This window comes from Aplidium turbinatum, chromosome 4, assembly GCF_918807975.1.
Source record: "Aplidium turbinatum chromosome 4, kaAplTurb1.1, whole genome shotgun sequence".
Lineage (NCBI taxonomy): Eukaryota > Metazoa > Chordata > Ascidiacea > Aplousobranchia > Polyclinidae > Aplidium > Aplidium turbinatum.
In genome coordinates, this window is record NC_137475.1 from 40842230 (window position 1) to 40866377 (window position 24148).

The following is a 24148-nucleotide window of genomic DNA, read 5'->3' on the forward strand; positions in this document are numbered from 1 at the left end:
GGTTGCAAAATCGTCGAAAGGCTTGTATGAACGCAGTCAGGTCCAATGATTGAACTATTTCGAGGTGAACAGCTCTGCTGGCTAAACAGTTAAAAATACAAACATATCGATTCACATAGCTTCTTCCGATTTTTACATGCAATGGACCCATTAAATCGGTCCCACAAGCGCTGAAGGGGGGGCTCGGCGTCACTCTGTGAGCAGGCAGATTACCCATTTGTTGCTGACCTGCTTTCGCCGCCCAAAACTTGCAATTGAGACACGAACGTAGCACTCTCTTCACGGTGGATCTTCCTTTCAGAATCCAGTAGGTTTTGTTTAGCGAAGACAACACATGAGGGGTTCCCATGTGTCCTTCTCGTTGATAACACGTCAAAATAAGGAGAGCGGTAACTGGATGATCACTTGGGAGCAAAATGGGATGTTTTTCTTCATCTGTCAGCGGAGATCTTTGAAACCGGCCGCCTCCGCGAAGCACCCCATCGACAAGATACGGATTGAGCAACTGAACAGTTCGCAAATTGGCACATTTCTTTATTTGAGCTTCTTCTACTTGGACAAACGGGGCATCAAAACTTTGGTGATTGTAAAGCGTCTGCATCACGTCGGAAAAGGCTTCAACTTGAACAGCTTTGATATTCACGGACGTAGCTTCTGTTAATTCTTCCATACTCAACAGACCACACTTGGGAGCATCACGAGCTGATTTAGCTTTCCACATCAGAAACTTCTTAAAGCGTAATAACCAGGCACACGTGCGTCGAAGACGACTGAAGTCTGAATAGTACCGCAGTAATTGATGGATCGAGTCACTTGATGGATCAGACAGTTGTGGAACAAACCTTCACTTCAGCATCACATTGTTCGATATTGTTCACAAAATCTGGCTGTCCTGGCCATTCGTTTTCGCGCGCCCGTAGAAATTTGGGACCACGAAACCACATGTCTGCATTGGACACCTTAGAGGGCGCCATACCGCGCGACGCTATATCAGCGGGATTTTGGTCGGTGGGCACGTAACGCCATTGCTGCACTGACGTAAGAGTATGTAATAATTCCAGTCTGTTAGCTACAAACGTTTGAAAGCGACTGGTAGAATTATGCAAATACCTTAAAACTACGGTGACGTCAGTCCAAAACACAACACTACTCAAAGAATACTCTAATTCACTACAAATCATTTTACCAAGTTTAGCACCAAGAACAGCAGCAGTAAGCTCCAATCGGGGAACACTAACGGGTTTTAAGGGAGCTATCCTGGACTTCCCCATCACAAAAACACAATCAATGAAAGTATCAACATATACTATACGTAAATAAGCACATGCACCATACCCAGTGGTGGAAGCATCAGTAAAAATGTGCAACTCAATGTAGTCAACCACACGATCTTGGAGCGTGAAGCTCCTTGCAAGAGACACCGCCTCTAAACTAGGGAGTGCCTGCACCCATTTTTCCCAACTATCTTTTCCACCCCCCACGGCCGGTAAAGGTTCATCCCACGCCAATTTCAAGCGGCAGGCCTCTTGTAACAATTTCCTAGCAGGCAACATGAATGGTTGGAGAAACCCTAGAGGATTGTATGTCTGTGAAATCATTGATAGGAGCCCTCGTCGAGTACACGGTTTTTCTTTTATATTTACCTTCACCTTTAAACTATCACTTTCAGCATCCCAGTAGACACCCAAAGCCTTCTGGGTTGGAAGTTCACGTTGCTCCAAATCGAAAACGCCTGAAGCATGGTCCTTGGATGGAATTGAGCTTAACACCTGCTTGTTATTGGAAAGAAATTTTGTTAATTTAAAACCACCACTACTCAAAAGCTCTTGCAGTTCATTAACTAGTCTCACTGCCTTTTGCACTGTTGTACAAGATTTACACATATCGTTTACATAAAAATTGTTAAAAGCAGTCTTAACTGTGTCTTGACCAAAGTTTGTGAGGTTCTCCTCAGCTGTCCTTCGTAGGGCGAATGCAGCAACTGATGGCGATGAAGTCGCTCCGAACAGATGCACCCTCATCCGATATTCAGCTGGAGGTTGAGTCAGATCATGGTCTGGGAACCAAAGAAACCTCAAGGCATCACGGTCCTTTTCATCTACGAAAACCTGGAAGAACATGCTTGTGACATCTGCCACAACAGCAATGGGTTCCTGTCTGAAACGCATCAAAACACCTACAAGATTATTAGTTAAATCTGGGCCTTGAAAAAGCCCATCATTAAGAGAAGAACCATTCCACTTCGCACTGCAATCAAAAACTACACGAAACTTTGTTAACAATGATGTGCAGTGGTGTGGGACATACGAGATTTTTCCTTCTGGAGGAGAATCAGTCAATGGGACAAGTTCACAATACTCATTTTCAATCATTTCATTCATTTTTTTCACAATATTTTTGACACACTTCTGGATCAGCCTCTAACTTTCTTTTTAAACCAGCTAAACGTTTCTCTGCCAACTTTCTGTTATTTTTGAGATCTACCCTTTCCTTCCTCCATGGTAACGCTACCTGGTAGTGATCTCCTACTTTCTTCACAGACTCTTCCATAATCTTGACCGAGTGTTTGTCTTCTCGTGAAAGACAAGCATTCTGGGGAAGGTCAAGGTCCTTGAAATCTTGGTCCATTATTTGCAAGACTTGCTGGCAAGACTCATCTGGCAGGCTTAACTCACTGATAAAACTAACACATACTTGGTCAGAGTAACAACCGGGTGTCACTTTGTCAACTCCCCACAAAGCCCAACCTAGGGCCGTATGAAAGCCGAATGGCTGGTCCGTATCACCATAACGCAGTTCTGTGACACGAAATGCGTTTTGTACATCCTGACCAAGCAACAATTCAACTTCATTTACCTCCATCTTAGGGAATGACAAATCTTCGAAGTGTGGAAACATTTTCGCAACTTCATTGATGGGGGATACTAGACCTTACATTCACGATGGAACCCTGTACCAACACTCTGTTAGCTTGAAATACCTCTGACTCGTCAACTCCTCTTATATGCAGGTTATTCATCTGCCACGAAGCTTCTGACACAGCATTAGCCATGCATATTTTCACCTTGGCCTTGGACAAAGGAGCGCAAAGCTTCTCAGCAAGTGCACGGGTGCACAAAGTTGCTTCCGACCCTTCATCCATATAGGCCCAAGTATGCACAGTAGGGTGGAGTGAAAACACTTTTTATAAAAATTTTATTAGCTTGGGGTTGGAAAACTTGCCAATTACTACTAAAAACAGTTGTGCAAAATTAGAAAGTGATCTGACGACATTGTTCCAGACAATTGTTCACCTAATCAAACGTCATATAAAAACCGTTCAGGTCTACTGAATCTTAGCGTATTACGTCATGGAAATTTTCCTCAAAATGTGCCAAAATTGCACCATCGTTCGTAAGACTTGTGTCAAACCTGTTTAAAGCTAAAACCTCAATTGCTAAGGTAACAGGGATCAGTTGTCAGTAGATGTTACAGAAAATATATTTCGCACTTATTCAGTGCATCTTCAGTTCTGAACCTGTTTAAACCTGTTTCAGTTTGAAACCTGTTTAAACATGAAATAGGGGTAGGCAGTACAGGGTGGATTTTAGGCACTAACTTCGGATTTTGCATAGGACTCTTTTTTAAACAATAATTTGGTATGACAATGCAGAATCTGCAAAAAAATTTGAACTTTAGGCGTTTTTGGCGGTTAGCACCACAAAAAACTAAAAGTTGCATTTTCGGATTTTGAATTTAACAAAAAATCACAATTTTCTGGAATAAATGGTTTTCAAATGTACAATACTGCATAAACTTGTCATTTTTTATGCAAATGGGCTCTGTGAAGATGGAATAATAACTCAAGACTAATTTGGAATTTTATTAGTCAAAGAAAAGTCAAAAAAACACAAAAAATGGTGGAAAAGCATCAATTTTTTATGATAAAGTGTTCAGGAAAGGACAGGCCTATTGCAAAGCCCTGGACACTAGAAGAGATACAGTAGAAGAATGGTGGGGCATTAAATGGTGAACCTTCCAAGGTCAATGCATTTAATGGACTTCTTAAACCGAGGGGAGGACATTTCTGGGGGGAGGGGGTATGAAATAAGGATTTGAGTAACTGATTCCAGAGCAATGCCGCTGAGGGAAAATACCTAAACGGATTTTATTAAATACATTTAGTAGGCTACTATGATTATGTTAATCTTGTTACTAATACTATATTATAATTGTTTTTTTCAGATGACAGAAAATAATACAATATTTGTGCTAGGGGATGTACTTCCCAAAAATTATGATGCAGCAATTGCTATATTTAGTGTTGCCCAAAAACTGAAATCAGAGAAGATGACGCTTTGCATCAGGTTATATGTTACTGCTTTGATAAAAACATGGGCAAAAGCATTCGGAAAAGATTACATCATTGACCGGAAATGCATCATGGAGAAAGTACAAAAGGTCATAACCCACTACCACAATCATGTTTATGCCGAACACAACCGCACAAAACCAAAAAAGATAGGAATGGCTTTCGTGAAAAAGAGTATTCGGCATCTCCACATATCCTGGAGAAAAATGTTATTGATGTTCAATTGTTCATAAAGAATCGCAAGACGTGTACAGTTACCAACCAATGGTCTTCTTGAAATAGGGAAGAATATGGATGAATATGAGTGCTAATCGGCCTGGGCACATGCGAAATACAACGACAACCAATCAGTTGATCACTTAATGTATTCGATAGGTCGATTTCGTCTTCAATGTGCATGTATTGTTCTTCAATCCTATCTTGTTCAATGATTGCCTGTTGTTCAGCTAGTTCTGATTCCTTTTCTATGCCATACTCAATTTCTTCACTGATGCGCATGACTTGATACTCCAGTTGGTCGATATAAAAAGCCTTTTCGTCGCTTGTTATATCATCCATATTCTTCCCTTCTTCAAGAAGACCATTGGTTGGTACTGTATACATCTTGCGATTCTGAACAATTGAACATCAATAACATTTTTCTCCAGGCTATGTGGAGATGCCGAATACTCTTTTTCACGAAAGCCATTCCTATCTTTTTTGGTTTTGTGCGGTTGTGTTCGGCATAAACATGATTGTGGTAGTGGGTTATGACCTTTTGAACTTTCTCCATGATGCATTTCCGGTCAATGATGTTATCTTTTCCGAATGCTTTTGTCCATGTTTTTATTAAAGCAGTAACATATAACCTGATGCAAAGCGTCATCTTCTCTGATTTCAGTTTTTGGGCAACACTAAATATAGCAATCGCTGCATCATAATTTTTGTGAAGTACATCCCCTAGCACAAATATTGTATTATTTTCTGTCATCTGAAAAAAACAATTATAATATAGTATTAGTAACAAGATTAACATAATCATAGTAGCCTACTAAATGTATTTAATAAAATCAGTTTAGGTATTTTCCCTCAGCGGCATGACTCTGGAATCACTTTACTCAAATCCTTATTTCATACCCCCTCCCCCCAGAAATGTCCTCCCCACGGTTTAAGAAGTCCATTAAATGCATTAACCTTAAAAGCTTCACCATTTTATACCCCACCATTCTGCTACTGTATCTCTTCTAGTGTCCAAGGCTTTGCAATAGGCCTGTCCTTTCCTGAACACTTTATCATAAAAAATTGATGCTTTTTCACCATTTTTTGTGTTTTTTGACTTTTCTTTGGCTAATAAAATTCCAAATTAGTCTTGAGTTATTATTCCATCTTCACAGAGCCTATTTGCATAAAAAAATGACAAGTTTATGCAGTATTGTACATTTGAAAACCATTTATTCCAGAAAATTGTGATTTTTTGTTAAATTCAAAATCCGAAAATGCAATTTTCAGTTTTTGTGGTGCTAACCGCCAAAAACGCCTAAAGTTTAAATTTTTTTGCTGATTCCGCATTGTCATATCATATTATTGTTTAAAAAAGAGTCCTATGCAAAATCTGAATACCTTCATTTTTACTGCCTACCCCTACATGAAACATTGGATCACCAGCTTTGAACACCTGTTTGAATTGCGTGACAATGTCTTTCACTATTGCGTCACAGTACTGCATACGTGAGTTTGAGATATTGATATCTATTCTGGTCATTCGTGAAATGGTTGCTTGAGAGTTAGTCGCACGAAAGTCGAACTTGGGCATTTCTTGTCGTGATTCAGTGCGTGAGCGTATAAATCCATCTCGTGAATTAACCCCGCACACCGCCGCTAAAGCTTCCGTCACCAACTTGGGATTAATTCGCGAGATGGATTTATACCCTCACGCATTGAATCACGACAAGAAATGCCCAAGTGCGAATCGAAACGTGACTATGTCATCTAAAGCGAGGAAGTTTGATACATATTATCATTTCCATTGCATTGCAATAAATCTCTATGCTAACCTCAAATTCAAATACATTTGCATGTATTTTTGCGTTTTTAGTCGATAAGTAATGGCCTGGTTGCAGATTAAAAATTTATTCGATCGGAATATATTTTTAGCACAGTGTTCTATACACCCAATGGCAAGTTTTGGCTGCCCAAGCTAAGCAAAATGAGGAAAAAAGTTTTACACCCCCTAAATTGATCTACCCTAATGTAGAAGGAAATAATAAATTTTCAAGTGGCTGGTGGCAGATCAAAAATTTGTTCGATCAAAATAAACTTTTTACACAGTGTTCTATACAACCAATGGCAAGTTTTCCAACCCAAAGCTAAGCAAAATGAGGAAAAAAGTGTTTTACCCACCTAAATCGATCCACCCTAATGCACAGCCTTTGCTGGATCATGCAGCCACACTCTTACAGGAACCACCTTATGCAATTTCCTGCCCAGTCCATCAACAGAACTTGGACAAGAGTTACACGCCACTAACACATTGTCATTAGTTTCAGGGCTACTGTCATCAACACTCCTCACTTCTCTTTGATGTCTCTGAAAGTGCAGTAAGCTATTGTGTCGCTTGCCACACTCTTGACATCTCTGTTTGGAATAACAATCACCCACACGATGACCTGGTAACAAACAGTTGAAGCACAACTTGAGACTTTTGACAATATCATTTCTTTCATTTACTGACTTCTGTTTAAAAACAGCATAGCTTAACAGTATATGTCCACCATCACATATGTAGCATTTTCCTTCTGCCCTCGGTAAACCTGAGTGGACTTCTTTCACAGCACTTACTGTTACACGTTTATTAAAATGATTACTGGAATGCTGGTCTCTGGAAGTTTTTGCTCTTCCAGGTGGTTTGAGGTCCAGCTGGTACAGCTTCTTTCCAAGAGCACACTCAGCGTCCGCAGCAGCACTATCTACCAACTCTCTTAACTGACGAAAACTACCTCGTCCCTTTCTGTACAAGGGAACAAAATCCCTTTGAAGTTGTTCAGGCAAGCGACTGAACAATTTATGGATTACCTCATGACTGCCTAAACTATCTAAACAACCAAGACTGAGATAACTCTATTCGCATTCAAACATTTTGTCACGTAGACTATTTAGGGCTGACGAATCATATGCCTTGATGGCAGGTCCGTTAAGCATCTCCTGACGCACCTGTGCCATCAAAAGGTCATGACTACCAAACCTTTGGTCTAACCTGTTCCACGCTGTCTGATAAGCCAGACTTCTATCGACATGACAGCCTAGACCACGAATTGCCCTACCTGCCTCTCCAACACACAGAGACTGCAGGTACGACATGCGCACATCGTCGTCCTGGTAGACATTCGCAACAAATTTTGTAAATTTACGTTTAAACTCTAAGTAGTCCATCACATTATACTTAGAGTTTATTTCTCTTTCTTGGACTACTACCTTAACGCGGTGAGAGAGTTTCAGTGGCTCGATGACCTCTAAAGCTGTACTGGCAGGAGCATCTGCTCCTGGTAGGGTCACCCATGCCAGGTTGGTCGAAAGGTAGAGGCCAGACAAAACGTAGTCCCTCGACCAGGGCAGGAGAGCCCTCTAGTCCAGTAAGACTATCTCCTAGTGATGGTGTCACAAAATCAAACCACTCTCTTCCAACCTGCCATGAGCCAGCATGGAAGCAGTACGGCTCGTGAAATCACATGAAATAATACTGTATGTCAACCAATAGTATCGCAACTAAGAGGAGGCTACCTCCGGATCCTCGCATGTCGACCAGGAGGGCACATCAGCAGCCCCGAACTGATGTGACAGGTACGACCAGGGGTTTGCATCAGCAGCCTCGGACTGATGTAAGACAAGTGAACAGAGGAAACAAGAAGAAAAATAAACAAATTTTCAACCTATGCACATACAACCCAAGGACAATCAATGACTTAAACAGTCACGCACTTGAAACAATGTTCCATGAGCTCGAAAATGTGAATTGGGATGTGGTCGGCCTAGCTGAAACCAAAGTCATGAAAAGCCAAATTACAACTCATAACACCTCTAATCACAAACTGTTCCTATCAAGTAATGAAACCTCTCGATCTAACGGAGTCGGCTTCCTGGTACACAAATCCTATGCTCCCTTTGTGAAAGGATACCAACCTATATCTGACAGACTTGCTGTGTTACGTCTTCAAGGAAAATTCTCAAAACTAGTTCTCATACAGTGCTATTTCCCTACCTCATTCCACCTCGATGAGGAAGTCCAAGAATTATATGACAAAATCCAAGCTATCATTGACAACGTACCAAAAAGAGATCACCTCTTCATTATGGGAGACTTCAACTGCAAACTAGGTCAACTACATAAAACATTCCCGTCATCAATTGGAAAACACACTCTGGCGATCGGAAATACAAGAGGCGAACTACTGGGCCAGTTCTGCGTAAAAAACAACCTCCAAGTCACTAACACATGGTTCCAATAGAAAAAGAAAATGTTGTTTACTTGGACCTCTCCTGATGGGAAGACAAAAAACCAAATAGACTTTATCCTATCACGCACCTCGTCTTCTAGACTAAACGTCCTGAACAGCTCTACCTTGAACACTCCCGACATATCAGACCACAGAATGATACGTACAAAATTCAGAATAAGCTTCTCATGGCCTCAGAAGCAGAAGCAGAAACCAATCCAGAGACCTCACCTTATGAAACAACAAGAAGTCGCTGAACACTTCCAAGTAAATTTACAAAACAGATATGCCACTTTACAGCAAATGACAGACCCAGAGTCCATTCAAGAAGCTATAACCGTAGGACTACGGGAAGAATCAGAAGCTGTTCTTCCCAGAAATATGCACCAAGACCAACCGAACTGGATGTCGCAACAAACTAAAAAAGCCATCCAATCTAAACATAAAATTAGAAAACAACATGGATCCTCATCTACTCAATACAAAATCGCTAAATCTGAGTCGAAGAAGCTCGTGAAAAAAGACCTAATGAAGCAATTAGAAGATAAAATCGATGAACTCAACACTCTACCTCCACACAAAATCTATTATGCTGCCATAAAGAAACTTAAAACAAAACCTAAAAACATCAGTTGGGGAATTAAAGATGCAAAAGGAAACATCCTCACGAGCAAAAGCTGTATCCTCGAACGATGGGCAAAATTCTATGAAGAACTCTATCACGACAATCCGCAACAGATACTCATCGATGACTCTGCCTCTGACGAAATCCCATCTATTTTAAGAAGCGAAATATCTAATGCTATAAGCGGCATAGACGGCAAATCTCCCGGCATAGACGGCATTTACTCGGAATACCTCAAAGCAGGAGGCGAACCTCTAATCACAGCACTGCTTCATCTCTTCAATTCTATCTTAACAACGAAAAAGATACCCAGCAATTTTAAAGAAGCTCTAATAATTGTAATCTACAAGAAAGGCAATAGACTCGAGTGCAGCAACTACCGTCCAATAAGTCTACTCAGTCATGTATACAAACTCTTTATCACTATCATTGCGGCACGCGTAAAAAAATGACCTATATGCATCCCTCCCCCCTACACAAGCAGCCTACCAACCAGGAAGAGGAACAATCGAGCAAATCTTAGCGCTGGAACAAATCATAGAAAAGTCTATTGAATTCAACAATCCCGTTCATATCACCTTCTTTGACTTCAAAAAAGCGTTTGACAGTGTTAAATTACCCTATCTTTGGCAACTTCTGGATAAAACTTCCATCAACAAAAAATACATCAACCTCTTGAAAGCAACGTACGACGACTCTAAAGCACTAATCAAAACAGACATCGGAACAACCAGACGAATTGATATTATAAAAGGTGTTAAGCAAGGAGATGTCTTGTCTGCTATCCTGTTTTGCATCGTAGCGGCTGCAATAATCTCAGAAACAGAAAATAAGTGTACAACTGGATTCACCATCGGCGGTCATGTAATATCCAACTTAAGCTACGCAGACGATATGGCCATTTTGAATAATTCTAAACTGAAAATGCAGGAATACCTAGATGCTCTGTCAAAAAATGCTGCTAAATTCGGCCTCCAAATAAATGTGTCCAAAACCAAATGTATGACAACCGACAAAACTAACAACACACTCAATCTCACTCTCTATGGAAAACAAATAGAACAAGTACCAGAATTCATATATCTTGGCCACCGACTATCCGCAACCAACAATGGAAAGACTGCAGTGCAACACCGAATTGGCTTAGGCTGGGCAGCATTTGAAAAGAACAAAAAGATTCTAACATCCAATAGACTCCCAATCAAACTGAAAGCAAAAATTTTCAACACCTACGTTTTACCAGTCGTGCTGTACGGTCTAGAATGCGTAAATTGGACATCATCAACAATGAAAAAACTCACTACCTTCCAAAATCACATCATGAGAAGCATGACCAACAAAAGGCTACTTGATCACACAAAAATGGAAGATCTTCTAACTATGACAAAACTACATCCAATTGCAGCAATAATAAAATCAAAAGTTTTAAAACTGTTCGGCCACACTAAAAGAGCACAATTCGGAATCAGCAAAGTTTGCACAGAAGGCAAAGTAGAAGGAAAAAGAAAACGTGGCAGACAACCAAAACGATGGCAAGACAACATTCAATCATTGACCGGACTCCACTTGACGACACTGGGCGAGTTGGCTCAAAATCGCCAGTCTTGGAAACAAATAAGCCATGTTGATGCGCAATCTGCCGCAGGCGGAGATAACGACTGATGATGAGTCCATCACATTACCACTAAACTTATCTAATGTCACTGGAGGAGCAACACCAAGATGTGGAGGCCGCATGTATGGAGCAGCAACACCTGAGAATATGGGGATTTGCTCACTCTCAACTCTAACTGGAGATTGCACTGATGGAATACTGTATGAAGTACTAGCACTAGGATCTGGCAAATGCACTGTTGCCCGAGGCTCCTCATGATTATTTACGACCGGTTGAGGACTAGTGGCAACTTGAACATGGGAATGATTCTCATCTCTCATGTTATTTGAAATTCTAGAATCACTTAACTCCTTCACTTGACTTAAAGTCACATTCAAGCTATTCCAGTATCTCTGGGCTCTAGATTTGGCCGAATCAGAAAAACTAGTACCAGCATTGATTTTCTCATACAAGAACTTGGCATCTGTCATTGCCAACTCACATCTTTCGATTAGCTTATTGACCAACTCATCGTCATCTGGTTGACTAATGGCAGTCCACATCTCATGTTTGAACTCGCATAATTTTCTCTCAACGCTTAGAAATCCTTTCATCAGCAAGGACAATTCCTTGGATGAAGACACTTGTTTATTCACCACAGTTGTCACTTCAGAACCACTTTGCTCACTGATACTTGAATGGCTGGCCACAGAACTCACACCGAGTACGGCCCCATTGTCACTTTCTACAGCTACACTGTTACTTGTATCAGATTGCTCAGACATGTTCTTACAACTGGCAACACGAGATCTAAGATAATAATTATGCTGACTTTGGTGCATTCAACCAAATTCACTTAATGAGGCTACACCACCAGCAAACACAAGTTCAACACTTATTTTATCCTTAACATTAACCCTTTTTCCTGTGACGTATTTTGGCCAATTGACTTGCGGACGGGGGGTCGGTTCGACACTATCACTTTGAGCTCATGTAACTCAAAAACTACAAAAGATAGATCAATCAAATTTTCACATGGTGTAGATAATTTATCTGACAACATAACATCGAAACTCTTTTGCAATTTGTTTAACAGCGCAACTTGAAAAATCAAATAATTTGATGGTTGGTCATATTTTTTTATTTGACTTGAGAAATTGCTTCCTAATTAACTTATAATTGAGTGTGACGGGTTAATTCCATTGTGTAGATTTTAATCTCTTACGCGGAGACGTCGTCCACGCTTCAATGAAATCGTAATTGGCGTCCGACTTGCGTTTGCTTGTTGTTTTGCCGGAGGAATTGCAAAAAAATTTGCTTTGTTTCAACATTTGCAGAGAATGAGACTTAATCACCGCAAACAAACTATTTCAAGTTCTTTTTGAGCCACATGTTTATAGTCTACACTTTTTCAAACGTACTGTCATTACTTGATATTGGAACTAAATCAAGCAAATTTTTTTTCACATTCACACTGTCGAATTTGGTTATGTATGATCAAGAAACACATTGCATTTCACAGCACATCTCAGGAAGCTATTTATTCGTTTTTAACATTATTTCAACGTCTAAAGAGGTTGAATCGATGTAAAAAGTGTCTGATTTGCTGTCTGGGTAGCGATTGAATACAGAAAAGTAAGGTAGCCTAATGGTGTCACGTGGTATTTGAACAACAACCTATCCAAAGGTAGTGACTTGCTTCGATAGGAGCTTGTTCCATTTTAGGCCATCAGGCACTCCAAAAACAAAGAGCGTCTAAAACTCCTGATTGATAAACTATGTCACGATGCATTCCAAAGTGATATGTTTCAATACTTACCAACAATGATCACTTTGAATGAAACAATTTTGCAAACAGTTGTGACAAAATGTAGTGATAATAATCGTTTAGTCAAATCGTGTTGGTACGCTATAGAAGAGGTCGTTTGCTAAATGGAACTCCCGTTCTGCGTAACAAACTCAAGGTCGTGACATAACGATACGAAAAATAGAAAAAAAATCTTTTTCAGGCCGAGTGCTATTGTCGTAAAAAAACAAAAAATCACAAAAGTTTTGACTTTTTCCTTGGGCAAAATTGAAGGTTGTTGATATTTTAAAAATGCACGTTTGTGTCAAAATGATTGAAGTGTTTTTTTCATGTTGTTAACTAGATTTGCAAAATAACGTTTTTTACATTTTTTTTCTAATTTGTTGGACATGCATTTTGTGTCAAGTTATTTATTACGCATTAGAAGATTTCTTTCTTTTCAAATTTTGAAATAGCATTTTAGATGCAGTTTGCGGTTGATGGCGTTACTGCAAAAGCCATCTTTTGTAATTGACACACATCCAAAAACAAAAGAGGCATAAACTACTGCTGGCTGATAGACAACGTCACAATACATCATGATGATGTTTTTCCGAACCGAAGACCCAGAAAACCAATTTCGTCGTATATTAGTTTAGACGTCTGCAGACGTTGAACCAATGACAAAAAGTGATTTGCTGATTTGAAACAAAGTGATTGCTGTTTCCAATGTGCAAACATTTTGATAGAAAGTAATCAAGTTTTGGCCACAGCTTTCTGGTCCATTTAGGCTACTATGGTCAATCAACACACGTTGCAAATAACTTGTTTTGTGTAAGGTCTTGCTTGTGAAAAAATCAAAGTAAAAACACAAAAATGAAGTAAGCTATATTTACAAAGTGTTATATTCTTGAATGAATCATAGTTTTTAAAAAAAATAGTTTGAACAGGTTTCATCTGATAGAAACTATAATTGATATCATCGCGAAGGATCAAATAGCTGCGAAAATCACTTCAAGCAATTCTTTGGTGTGATTTTCATTAGTCCTATGCAAACCAAGGTGAACCTCAACATATTTTTATGCCAAACGATAAAAATCGTTCTTTCTTTTTTTCAAGGATAAGGAAAACGATTCGTATAAAATATAATTCAATTCAACATATTTTTCTTATTTTGTCAGATATGCATTTTGTGTAACATTGCTTTAGCAAAATTGCTGAGTATCGTATAGCGTTTGAGATGCAGTCAGAGAATACAACTCTATGGTTGATGGCGTTATTACAAAAGCCAACCTTTTGTCGCGGAAATGTATTCGAAAACAAAAAGGCACAAAAGCGCTGACTGATAGATTACGTTACGATACGTTACAAAAACGAGGCATTGATTTCAGATTCTTTCAACCCAACAAACAACTTTGCTCCAAATGACACAAACATCCAAATTTATGGAGAAAAGGTATAGGCCTACACCGTTTTGTGAAAATAAGCTTTTGAAGACTAACATTTGAACGAAAATTTTGAAATTATTGAGTTGGTCCTAATAGTGTTTCTGCTGAGATATATCAAAACTTTTCAATCCTCGTATAAAAAAATAATTTTGTAATCTCTCAAGCAACTGCAAAATTACCATTTAGGTAAAGATTCAGTGATGATACAATATGCACAATGCTTGTCAAAGCACAATAATTTAGCTGCGTGTGTTTTTCCACAAAAGCCAAGCAGTTTAGATAGACGATGTCAAGTTCTTTTCAGTATCCTTTAATCTCTCGTTTTCATAAAACATTTTCACAACATCCATAAATATTCATGTGAATATAAGTGCACAGGTACATGCAAAAGTTTATTGGCGGGTCAAGAACGCACTCCTTGCTTTCCGACAAGAAATCAAGAAACTTACCACATCAGTATGTTTGTTTTATGAGATAAACAGAGTTTTGTCAAGAACTTTCCTACTGCTTCTTGTTATAAGTTAGAAACAAAATGTATTCGCCATAGAAAACAACGTAAAATTACATTTTTTTCAGCATAGCTTATCGGATACTCTCTGATAATTTCAAAGCAACTCAGATGTAATTAAAAGATTAATCAAAGCAACTTAAAACTCGAGTTTGCAAACAAAAGGCGGAATCATTACGGTTGAATGCTTTACAACAAAACCAAATCATGAGATATCTGCGTCGCAGTTCCACGCACGGCGGCGCTCAGTAATCCTATTAATCCGTATAATTTGAAAACAAAAGGGCTAGCTAGTAGCTAGCTAAAATATCAGAGTATGTTATGAAAATCATGCCATATCTCTAAAACTATAGACAATAGCAACGTCATTTCAAGCGGAATAAATACTTGAATAATTTTTAGTAAAAGTCAAGAAATTTCAAAGCTGTGGATTGCGTAGTTCTTTAATGATATTGCTTTAAAAAGTACCAAGTCCCCACCGACCCCCCCCCCACAGGAAATAGGGTTAAACAATGTCTCACAACTTCAACACAAGTGTAACAGCACAACACAATTTCTCAACACAGCACAAGAGTTAATCAACACTAAGAAAGTTAAAATGACTTAGCTTTTCAACTGATTAAACAAAGAAACAAATTCACTAAAGACCAAGTGCAAACAGCACTATGACGACACAATTAGCATTGAAATTGACAATGCATATAAACACTAGTGGTTACACAAGACACCACAAATCACTTACTAGGAACAATCTAATTTAACACAACACAAATTAAGAGGTCTTTAGTTTAAATCCAGTGTAGCATCCCGCTCGGTGGATGGCTGAGTTATATCGCTAACCTACCAGTCTAGCCTGACTCTCACCACAAGTAAAAACTACAGTCAGCATGAAAATTGTAATTTGACCAGAAAGTAATTAACAAGTGATAAACAGCATAATTTTAACAGTAACTAACCAATAGGAAGCAATTTAAACTAAAGTTTTCTTACCGTCCACCTTGCGACCGAACACCACATGAAAAGAAAGCACAAGAGATCAGCAACTTCGTTGTGCTACATTGTCACACAGGTTCAAGTAAGAATAAATTGTAAACAAAAAGGGGCAAACATGAAATGATAGGAATCGTCCTCAACATGTTGTTCTAACTTGAAAACTACTGCTACTTTGGCTAAGCGTGTATTATGTTTGCTTGACCAACTGCTCATTGACATGAAAAACTACGTTTGTCAGGCATATCATAATGGATCCAACATATTTGGAAAAGTGTCCAAGCAAGATTGAAGAAAGTGAACCCTTCTTGCCTATTTTATGTTTATGGATGTCATTGCTTAAATCTTTGAAGGTTGGGTGGGGGGGCTGTCAATTCAACTTTTTTGCATCAACAGTTGTATCTCTAAAACCACTGAGGCTGCGACTACGAGATTTCTTGACTTTTCCTAACTTTCATTCACCTCTATTGAGCTGAAATTTTAAGCGAATAAAGGTTATAAATTGAGAGATATAAGGCATTTCTCAGCACATCCTCTGAAATATTTCATATTCTATTGTTCAAAATTTTCCCACCAGCTGGATGAAAGTAATTAATTTGGCCCATGTCTCGTTAATCCTAACTGCTTCACAGCGTGAAGGAAATTGGCAGTATGCGTGGACCTTTTGTTCTCACCACGGCTTATAAGCGACCTCGATACAAGAAAAGCTTCTACTTTGATACGATAGGTTACCAATGCTTACGGTTGAAATTGCGTAAAATTAAACATAAGACTTGGTGCCAATGCATCTAGAGCGAGAATTGTTTTTCTCAGACAATTGTTTTTCTCCTTTCAATCAAACAAAGCATAGACTACAACGTTATTGCAATGACTCAGCGTCATTTGGAGTAGATTTGATGTAAAATGTGAGATAAGCATTGAAAGTGATCGACTTGTTTTGTTTCACTCTCATTTCTCGTGACATATTCAACGTTGTGAACTGTTTTTAGATTGTTCTGTTTGGGCCACAACGCTTTTTTGAATAATTAGAAATTTACCTACTGTAGAAGCTGCGCTGTAACATATTATGATTTTGGTTTCAAATCTTTCCTTGTGTCCGACACACTATCGAAAGCAGAAAAGGCGTCGATGTTCCCAAAGCTTCTCACATATACTTGTAAACATTTATTTCCAAGTCGACATGTAAAGATTTGAAATCCAATACGCTTCTCATTTGTGTAGGATAAACCAGAACATCACACTTTTGTGAAAAGGACGATCGTTCCACCACGTTTATACGTGATGCGGCTTAGTTGAATCAATATATTCGAGGCTTCTTGTACCAGGTTCACTGTCACTGATAAACTAAACCGCAATGCAGTACCTCGCAAAGCAATTGTAGCGTAACATTTCCATGTGCTATAACTCGTCATAAATTGTGAAAACTTGTGCATTTACTTGTCAAGTTGTCTCATGTGAAATATAAGTTTACATAGCAATGTCACAATGAAATATTATCTCCGTTTACCAAACTAAAGATATGAACTTATGCGACGTCTTGCAATGTTGAATCGACGGAAAGGCGGGTAACTGCCAACCTGAACTGAGAATGCATGAAAGAAATCGTTTATTGTCGAATGGACGTGACGTCAGAAAACGATGAATCGAGGTAGGCTAGCGGCGAGAGATATTTTAGTTAGATAATGACACGCGGCAGCGCGTTTATATTGAATAAAAATACCTTTATTTTATCCATTTCTATTTCCATTCTTCCTAGTTTCGTTTCACAATAACAAGCAGATGAAGTTACGCATATTTACTAAATTATTCAATAAACAATAATGCATCATCCAGCATTATGTCAGCGCTGATTGACTAGACATGTTCAGGAGTTGTGTGAGAATTGTATTCGATTAATCGCATTATTTATTGTAGGTAACACCTGCAAAAATTCAAGTAATTGCAGACTCTGCCTTCATAAGTGTAGTTTAGAAGTAGCCATCTCATATTGAGCCAATCGAATCAATGTAAAATAGAACGCTTTTACTTGATAGCGCGTATGATATATAGGTTTTATCTAACAACTACTTTCAGTTACATTGAAAGTGAATGAGTAAGCATTATGCAGTCTGTGACAAGGACTGGAAATGTATAATCAGAAAATATAATATCATAAAGTATATTGAGTTATGTACATCGAGTAATTTTTATGAACATGGTATCATTTTGCAGGCAGGCGTTTTATAGGGAAACAAACTTATTCCATAATTTGATTTATGGCACTTATCCAACTGTTTCATAATGCGAATAGCTGTTTTAGTTGAATTTAGAAAAAAATATAACTTATAACCGCAGACAGATGCAACTTTTTTCATGCTTTAGGCAATCGGCAGTACGGTGAACTATAGTGGTACATAACATAACCCATATGCGGAGTAATCGCAAGGGTCAACCCAAGTACTGGAAAGGTTCTTTTTGAATTATGGTGATGGAATTCTTGTAATGCTATTGAACTTTATCTTGTTATGAAAAACTTATATTGTTTGCATTTGCAAGAAATATCAAACTTTTGGATTTTTTTTATCACTGAACTGTCCGTTAGTAGAATGTTTCTTTATTACCTTAGTTAGGCCTATTGGTAAGTCAGGAAAGTATTTGTTGATGTGACATATGAGGATATTCTAAGAGACCGAGTTATTTTGTAAATAATATTTGATTTATAATACACAATACACAAATGCGCATCGAGATAGAGTACTCATAGTTGGGAAAAGTTAGATTGTGATAATTACAACTTGCCTGAGTAGACCTACAGCAAGGGACAATCAAAATAGATGAAACCGCATTCATGGTAATATAGACGTTTTGCAAACTGCTCTTTTCATTTTCAATATAATAACAAGAATGACAGCTTATTTTCACTAAACATATAAACAAATATCAAAAATTATGGATGAACAGCGCATCTATATTTTTCGGTTTAGGTTCAACAATGCATTCTAGCCGTCAAAATGGTGGAATATTTGGTAATTTTGTTGAGACATACCATTGTCCAATCGTTGAATTTATATCAGAGATAATTTTATTAGAAAGATTATCAGTTTCATGCACATGGTTTCATTCAGCGTTATAATGTTGTTTTTCAAGCCACGTGGCGTTCATGGTCATAACGCAACATTGCAGAAACAGCCAATATTGATACCAGGTAGGCCTACTAATTATTACGCCGCTTTCGTCGAATCTACGTCGCTAAACGACGAAATTGTGCAAACGCCTGTTGAATTTCCCTTCTACGTGTAGTTTATCATAAACGTGAAGCATTGCTCAAGAAGCTAATCTGAATCACCATAGATAACCATAACATTCATATAGTTTCATCATCAGTAAATATGTAAAGTTCACTTCACAATTTTTGACACCGGTCTGACAATTTATTATATTGCAAAGTTTTGGTTTATTCTTGACTTTTATAATTCTGTGTAACAGTGTTTTTCTAACTAGGCTCTATGTGACTAACAATTTGTTTCATTATCCATTTTCTTTAGTATTTCAACGCCATTATTAAAAAAATTACGTCCTTTTCACTTTTAAATAAAACATGGCAAGGCAAGGATTCAGTGCTGAAGAAATATTGCCACATATTTTACTGGATTCTGACGACGAAAGCCATGCGGATGGTTTGGAGGATTTATGGCACTCCGATGCAGATGAAGAAGCGGATTCTTCTCCGTCAACTTCCGCAACAGCAATTCCGATCGAGATTGACGACCAGTTACCTTCTATGGGCAATGTTCAACCGGAGTTTGCACCACCACGACGGATTATAACATCGAAAAGACTGGTGAACAGCATAGATTCCTCTCTCGACATGAACAACTACGATGATGCTGAGTTTCCCGACACACTGAAGTCTTATACAACTTTTGTAGAAAAGCCAAAGAACAGACAAGAGAGCGGCGTCAGCATTACTTGGTCTAATGCGAGACCGGTGCACAATGGGAGAAGAGGCCGGGCTAACATTATATCTGGCCCGACTGGTGTTAGAGGAGAAGCCAAAGAAGCCAAAACTCCTCGGCAAGTATGGGAACTATTTTTTTCTTTAAACATTTTGAACATTATTGTTCAAGAAACAAATAGAAAAATTGCCACACTCATTTCTCAATTGCCAGAGAGAATTTTAGATGACAGCAGGTACTTCTATTTTGGCCCAACCAACAACGAGGAGATGCTGGCCTTTGTTGGATTGGGGTATTTTCGGGGGCTTTTAGGACAGGCTGGTCATTCCACGGATGTATTGTTCAATCAACTGCAAGGGCATCCCGTGTTTAGTGCAACAATGAGCAAGAACCGCTTTAAATTTTTATTTTCGAACATTTCGTTTGACGACCAAAATACTAGGCCGCAACGTTGGAAGAATGACCGGTTTGCCGCATTTCGAGTCGTTTTCGAAATGTTTAACGAAAACTGCGGCAAACATGTCATTCCAGGTGACTACTTGTCGTTGGACGAAACGCTATACCCCATGAGGACACAAATCGCCTTCAAGAAAAATAATCCAAACAAGCCTGCGAAATATGGCCTTCTGTTCAAGTCGGTAAACGCCAGCAGGTTCCCATACACATTTACGGCATCGGTCTATTCAGGTAAACCGAAGGAAGAGCCATTTCATTTTTACGTTCGTGGAACAGAAGAAGTGGTAAAAGGAATGGTGATGAGCCTGGAACAACACGGTGACCTTCAAGGTCGGAATATTTCGTATGACCGCTTGTACATACCATACCACTATATACATACCACTATACATACCATACCACTCCATACCACTCGCGCAGTGGTTGCTTGACAGGATTATAACGTTAGTGGGAACCCTCAACGCTATACGTAAAGGAATACCCCTGGAAGTGAAGCAAGTGAGTGGTAGGGAGGAATTTTCGAACGAAATTTATTGGCAGACGAGTGAGGTTGGTCTCAGCCTACATTCTTATATAGTAAAAACGAAGAGTTCTGGCATGCGGAATGTGTTGATGTTGACGACCATGTAACCTCTATTGGGGATTACCAAGGATGACGGCAAAAAGAAGCCAGGCTTGTATAAGCTTTACGACTTCACAAGGGGTGGCACCGATATCATCGACCAAAGAATGGGTTCATTCACGTGCAAAGCGAAGTCCCCACGGTGGACAACTACTGCGTTTGCTTATTTTTTGGATACTTGCCGCGTCAACGCATCTACAGTTTTAGCACTAAATGAAGGGACTGATCCACGCAAGCGAAAATCCTTTGACTTCGGTTGGGAACTGGTCATGGAACTCGTGAAGCCATTCATAAAGTCGCGATCTCTCCAGGGCTTGAACTATCACACCATACATAAGATTGAAGCAGTAATAGGGAAACAACCTTCAACAACAACTCCAAGCGGCAGAAGGGCCACTCTGCCCCCACAATCGTCGACACGACGTAGATGCGACGTATGCAAACACGCTATTATGGGAGAAGGAGACAAAGCCAGAAAAAATAAACTACCAAAAAGCCGTGGCCAATGTCAGTGCTGTGAAAAGCCTTTGTGCCCTGCACATTCCACACGAGTATGTCAAGCTTGCTTTTGCGCAGAATAAACTATTTGAATGATTGCGGTTTTATAAACATTGGCTTCAACCACAGCCTAAATAAAATGCGGAGCTCAATGAAAGATTTTCCTTTCATTAGACAGACAGCTATTTTTACGTTGATTCAACATATCAACCCGTTGAATACTTGTGAACATGCGCGGTTTTGCAATTAGATTGCTTATCAAAATCATATATCCTTTTTTGTATAAAAAGTAGGTCATAAAACTAATCGTAATACTGGATGTAAAATTCAGCATTTTTATATGCTGAAACAACATTGCATTCATATTTTATAAATCCATTTTCTATTTAGAAAATATCAATATAATGCGGTTTGAACATAGCTGAATTTTAGCACGGATACAACGACTGATTTTATTACTTTTATACAAACAAGGACAGAAGAGAAGTAATCTAATTGCAAACCCGCGCATGTTTACATTGTCTTGCAATGTTGAATCCACATCGAAATGATTGTATTAGCATTGTATTTAATTCCTCGAATTATCGAACTGTAAATGTACAGCCACTTGTAATTTCAATGTGCCTCATTTCATATTCCTAAATATATTTGAACTTGTGTGTACATAACCTGACAGAACACAGGCTGCTTTACCATTGAATCAAGTTGAAAAACGTTGCTGTAACAGCCTTGTGCCAATTGCAGCAGTCTGGTATTGCTGTAACCAAATCAAAATACTTATCAATATTTTGCTGCCAAATTGACATTTTTATCGCATAAACGCCCATTAGGCAGCTAATTCTTTGTAATGTATTTCTCCAGGTTCACAATGATTTGACGCATAATAAATACTACTTAGAATAAATATAAATATTGTTTGGATTTTAGTGTGTGGCATATGAATCTTAGAGAGCTTATTGAATCCACAAGAAAATGACCCGAGGCATTACAGATTTTCCTTTTGACGAAAAGCGTTGTGACGTTCTGTTAATTAATGAACCGTAACTGTTTTATTTTGAATTTTTTTCTGACTTTTGTTTACGTAGAGCATCATCGACTTTATATGGTAATCTTACTCCTAGTACTAGCCTTGTATGTAGCCGAGTTCACATTGAACTTACATTGAGAGACGTTGTTGCAACTACAATACATTGCATTTAACACTTTCATGCCTGGGCTAGGGCATCTCATGCCTTACGAAATTTTAAACGCTGAAAACCATACGATTAAACTATTCTAAACAGCTGAAATTTCATGACTTTGTTCATACGCATATTGGAGATGCTACTCAAAAATTTGTATCTCAGATACTTTTTGAAATACAACGTGGTTTATGACACCTTGTCAGAAACATTTTGCAGTTTGCTCTTTTTAGGAGCAGAAATTTTCTCCTGTTGTTTCTTTATTCACTGGTGTTACGCGCCGGCGCATATCACGTGCCTAACTTGCAGAATTGAATCTTTTATAGAAACATCACCCTATTTGCATTGATTCAACGCCAGTAGACGTCAAATTATTATGAGCATCTCCTTTCGTGCCTCGCCTTGCGTTAGCTTGTGCAGCTGTACAACCCCCCTTTGCCACGCGTGTGACGTCACGATATTCGATATTCGACACGGGCTATTTTAGCCCCGTGCTAATTAATCGCTAATAACGGGAACTATGAAAATCACAGAGCCAAAGTATTTTGCAAGATAGTAGCCATGTGTGTTGTGCGTGTAGAAATTAAAATTTTACCCCACAAAGTTATTGGAATAAAGTGTTTGAGATGAAAAAACGATAGAAAGTAGGTTTTTATTCTAATTTCCCGAAAACAGCTTCAAAATTGACCATTCGAACGCATATTTTTGAATTAAAACATGGAGTAATGCTAAACTAAACAAAAATTTACTTTTCCTTATAAATATAAGGCATTTTTGGGCATTACAAAGAAATTGCACTAATATTTATAATCTACCATATAATTTGTTTGCTCAAATATCAAGCAGAGAAAGGTCAACTCTGGTTTGCCGCTCTTGCCCTGACCTAATTCTCATCGTAGAGAAATAAGCACAGCTTGATATGTCCTATCGTGTCATTGCGAGTGCTAGCAGCTTATAGATACTTTGCTTATGTCGATACAACGTTCAGCGGTGTTGCGATACAACCTAAGAAAATCATGAGTTTGTTTCAAATTGCATTCTTCTGGAATGAATGCTTTTTTGTTACGCAAAACTTTCGCAGGAAATATCGGCCGCTTTACAGCGGTTCACCATCGTCAGACGTTAAAACAGTACAAACATTTGATCTGTGAAAGTAATGCCTATCAGCGAAAATGGAAACACATAATGTCATCCAGGCACTGTTTATTGAAAATGAAGGCATGCAGCTCGTCATTGCATTGAGAAAAACTGACTTATCAAAATTTTTCGAAGACAAGAAATTCCAGTCACAAAAACATATGACTTGTGCGAAATATTGTACAAAACAGACCGTATTGCAAGTGTAGTAAATTAGCATCGTCAAGTATAATAGTAATGAAATTGAACCGCACAGCTTTATAAGTAATATTTCGATCAATTAATAGATAGAAAAATACCCCGCGATTGAATAAAACGGTGATGACCAAATCATCATCATCATCGGCCATGCCTGAATAAGGCGTCGGCTACCGTGAGTCTCCACAACGATCGATTGTCCATACTTCTAATTAGATTTTCAAAATTTTGGTTTGTCCATGTTGAAAGATTTTTGAAGATTTCCAAACGTGGACGTCCCCTGGTGTCTCTGACCAGGAAATCGCCCCATCATTGCCGAGTGTTCAATTCCGCGTTTGCGGTAGACATGC

General features: G+C 38.7%; 3 protein-coding genes across 3 annotated transcripts; 2 read left to right on the plus strand and 1 right to left on the minus strand.

Annotated features, from left to right (window-relative positions):
- Window positions 1–821: 821 nt before the first annotated feature.
- LOC145769172 (uncharacterized) lies at window positions 822–2372 on the minus strand. Its single transcript, XM_082580763.1, has one exon. The coding sequence runs from the start codon at window positions 2370–2372 to the stop codon at window positions 822–824; it is 1551 nt and encodes a 516-aa protein (XP_082436889.1).
- A 5698-nt stretch (window positions 2373–8070) lies between these two features.
- LOC145769173 (protein CFDP2-like) lies at window positions 8071–8832 on the plus strand. Its single transcript, XM_082580764.1, has one exon. The coding sequence runs from the start codon at window positions 8071–8073 to the stop codon at window positions 8830–8832; it is 762 nt and encodes a 253-aa protein (XP_082436890.1).
- A 9-nt stretch (window positions 8833–8841) lies between these two features.
- Window positions 8842–9897, plus strand: LOC145769174 (uncharacterized). The gene has a single exon (XM_082580765.1). The coding sequence runs from the start codon at window positions 8842–8844 to the stop codon at window positions 9895–9897; it is 1056 nt and encodes a 351-aa protein (XP_082436891.1).
- The last annotated feature ends 14251 nt before the right edge of the window (window positions 9898–24148 follow it).

Coding starts and splice junctions, on each gene's coding strand:
- LOC145769172 (XM_082580763.1), bottom strand. CDS start 2,372: ATGATTGAAAATGAGTATTGTGAACTTGTCCCATTGACTGATTCTCCT.
- LOC145769173 (XM_082580764.1), top strand. CDS start 8,071: ATGTCAACCAATAGTATCGCAACTAAGAGGAGGCTACCTCCGGATCCT.
- LOC145769174 (XM_082580765.1), top strand. CDS start 8,842: ATGTTGTTTACTTGGACCTCTCCTGATGGGAAGACAAAAAACCAAATA.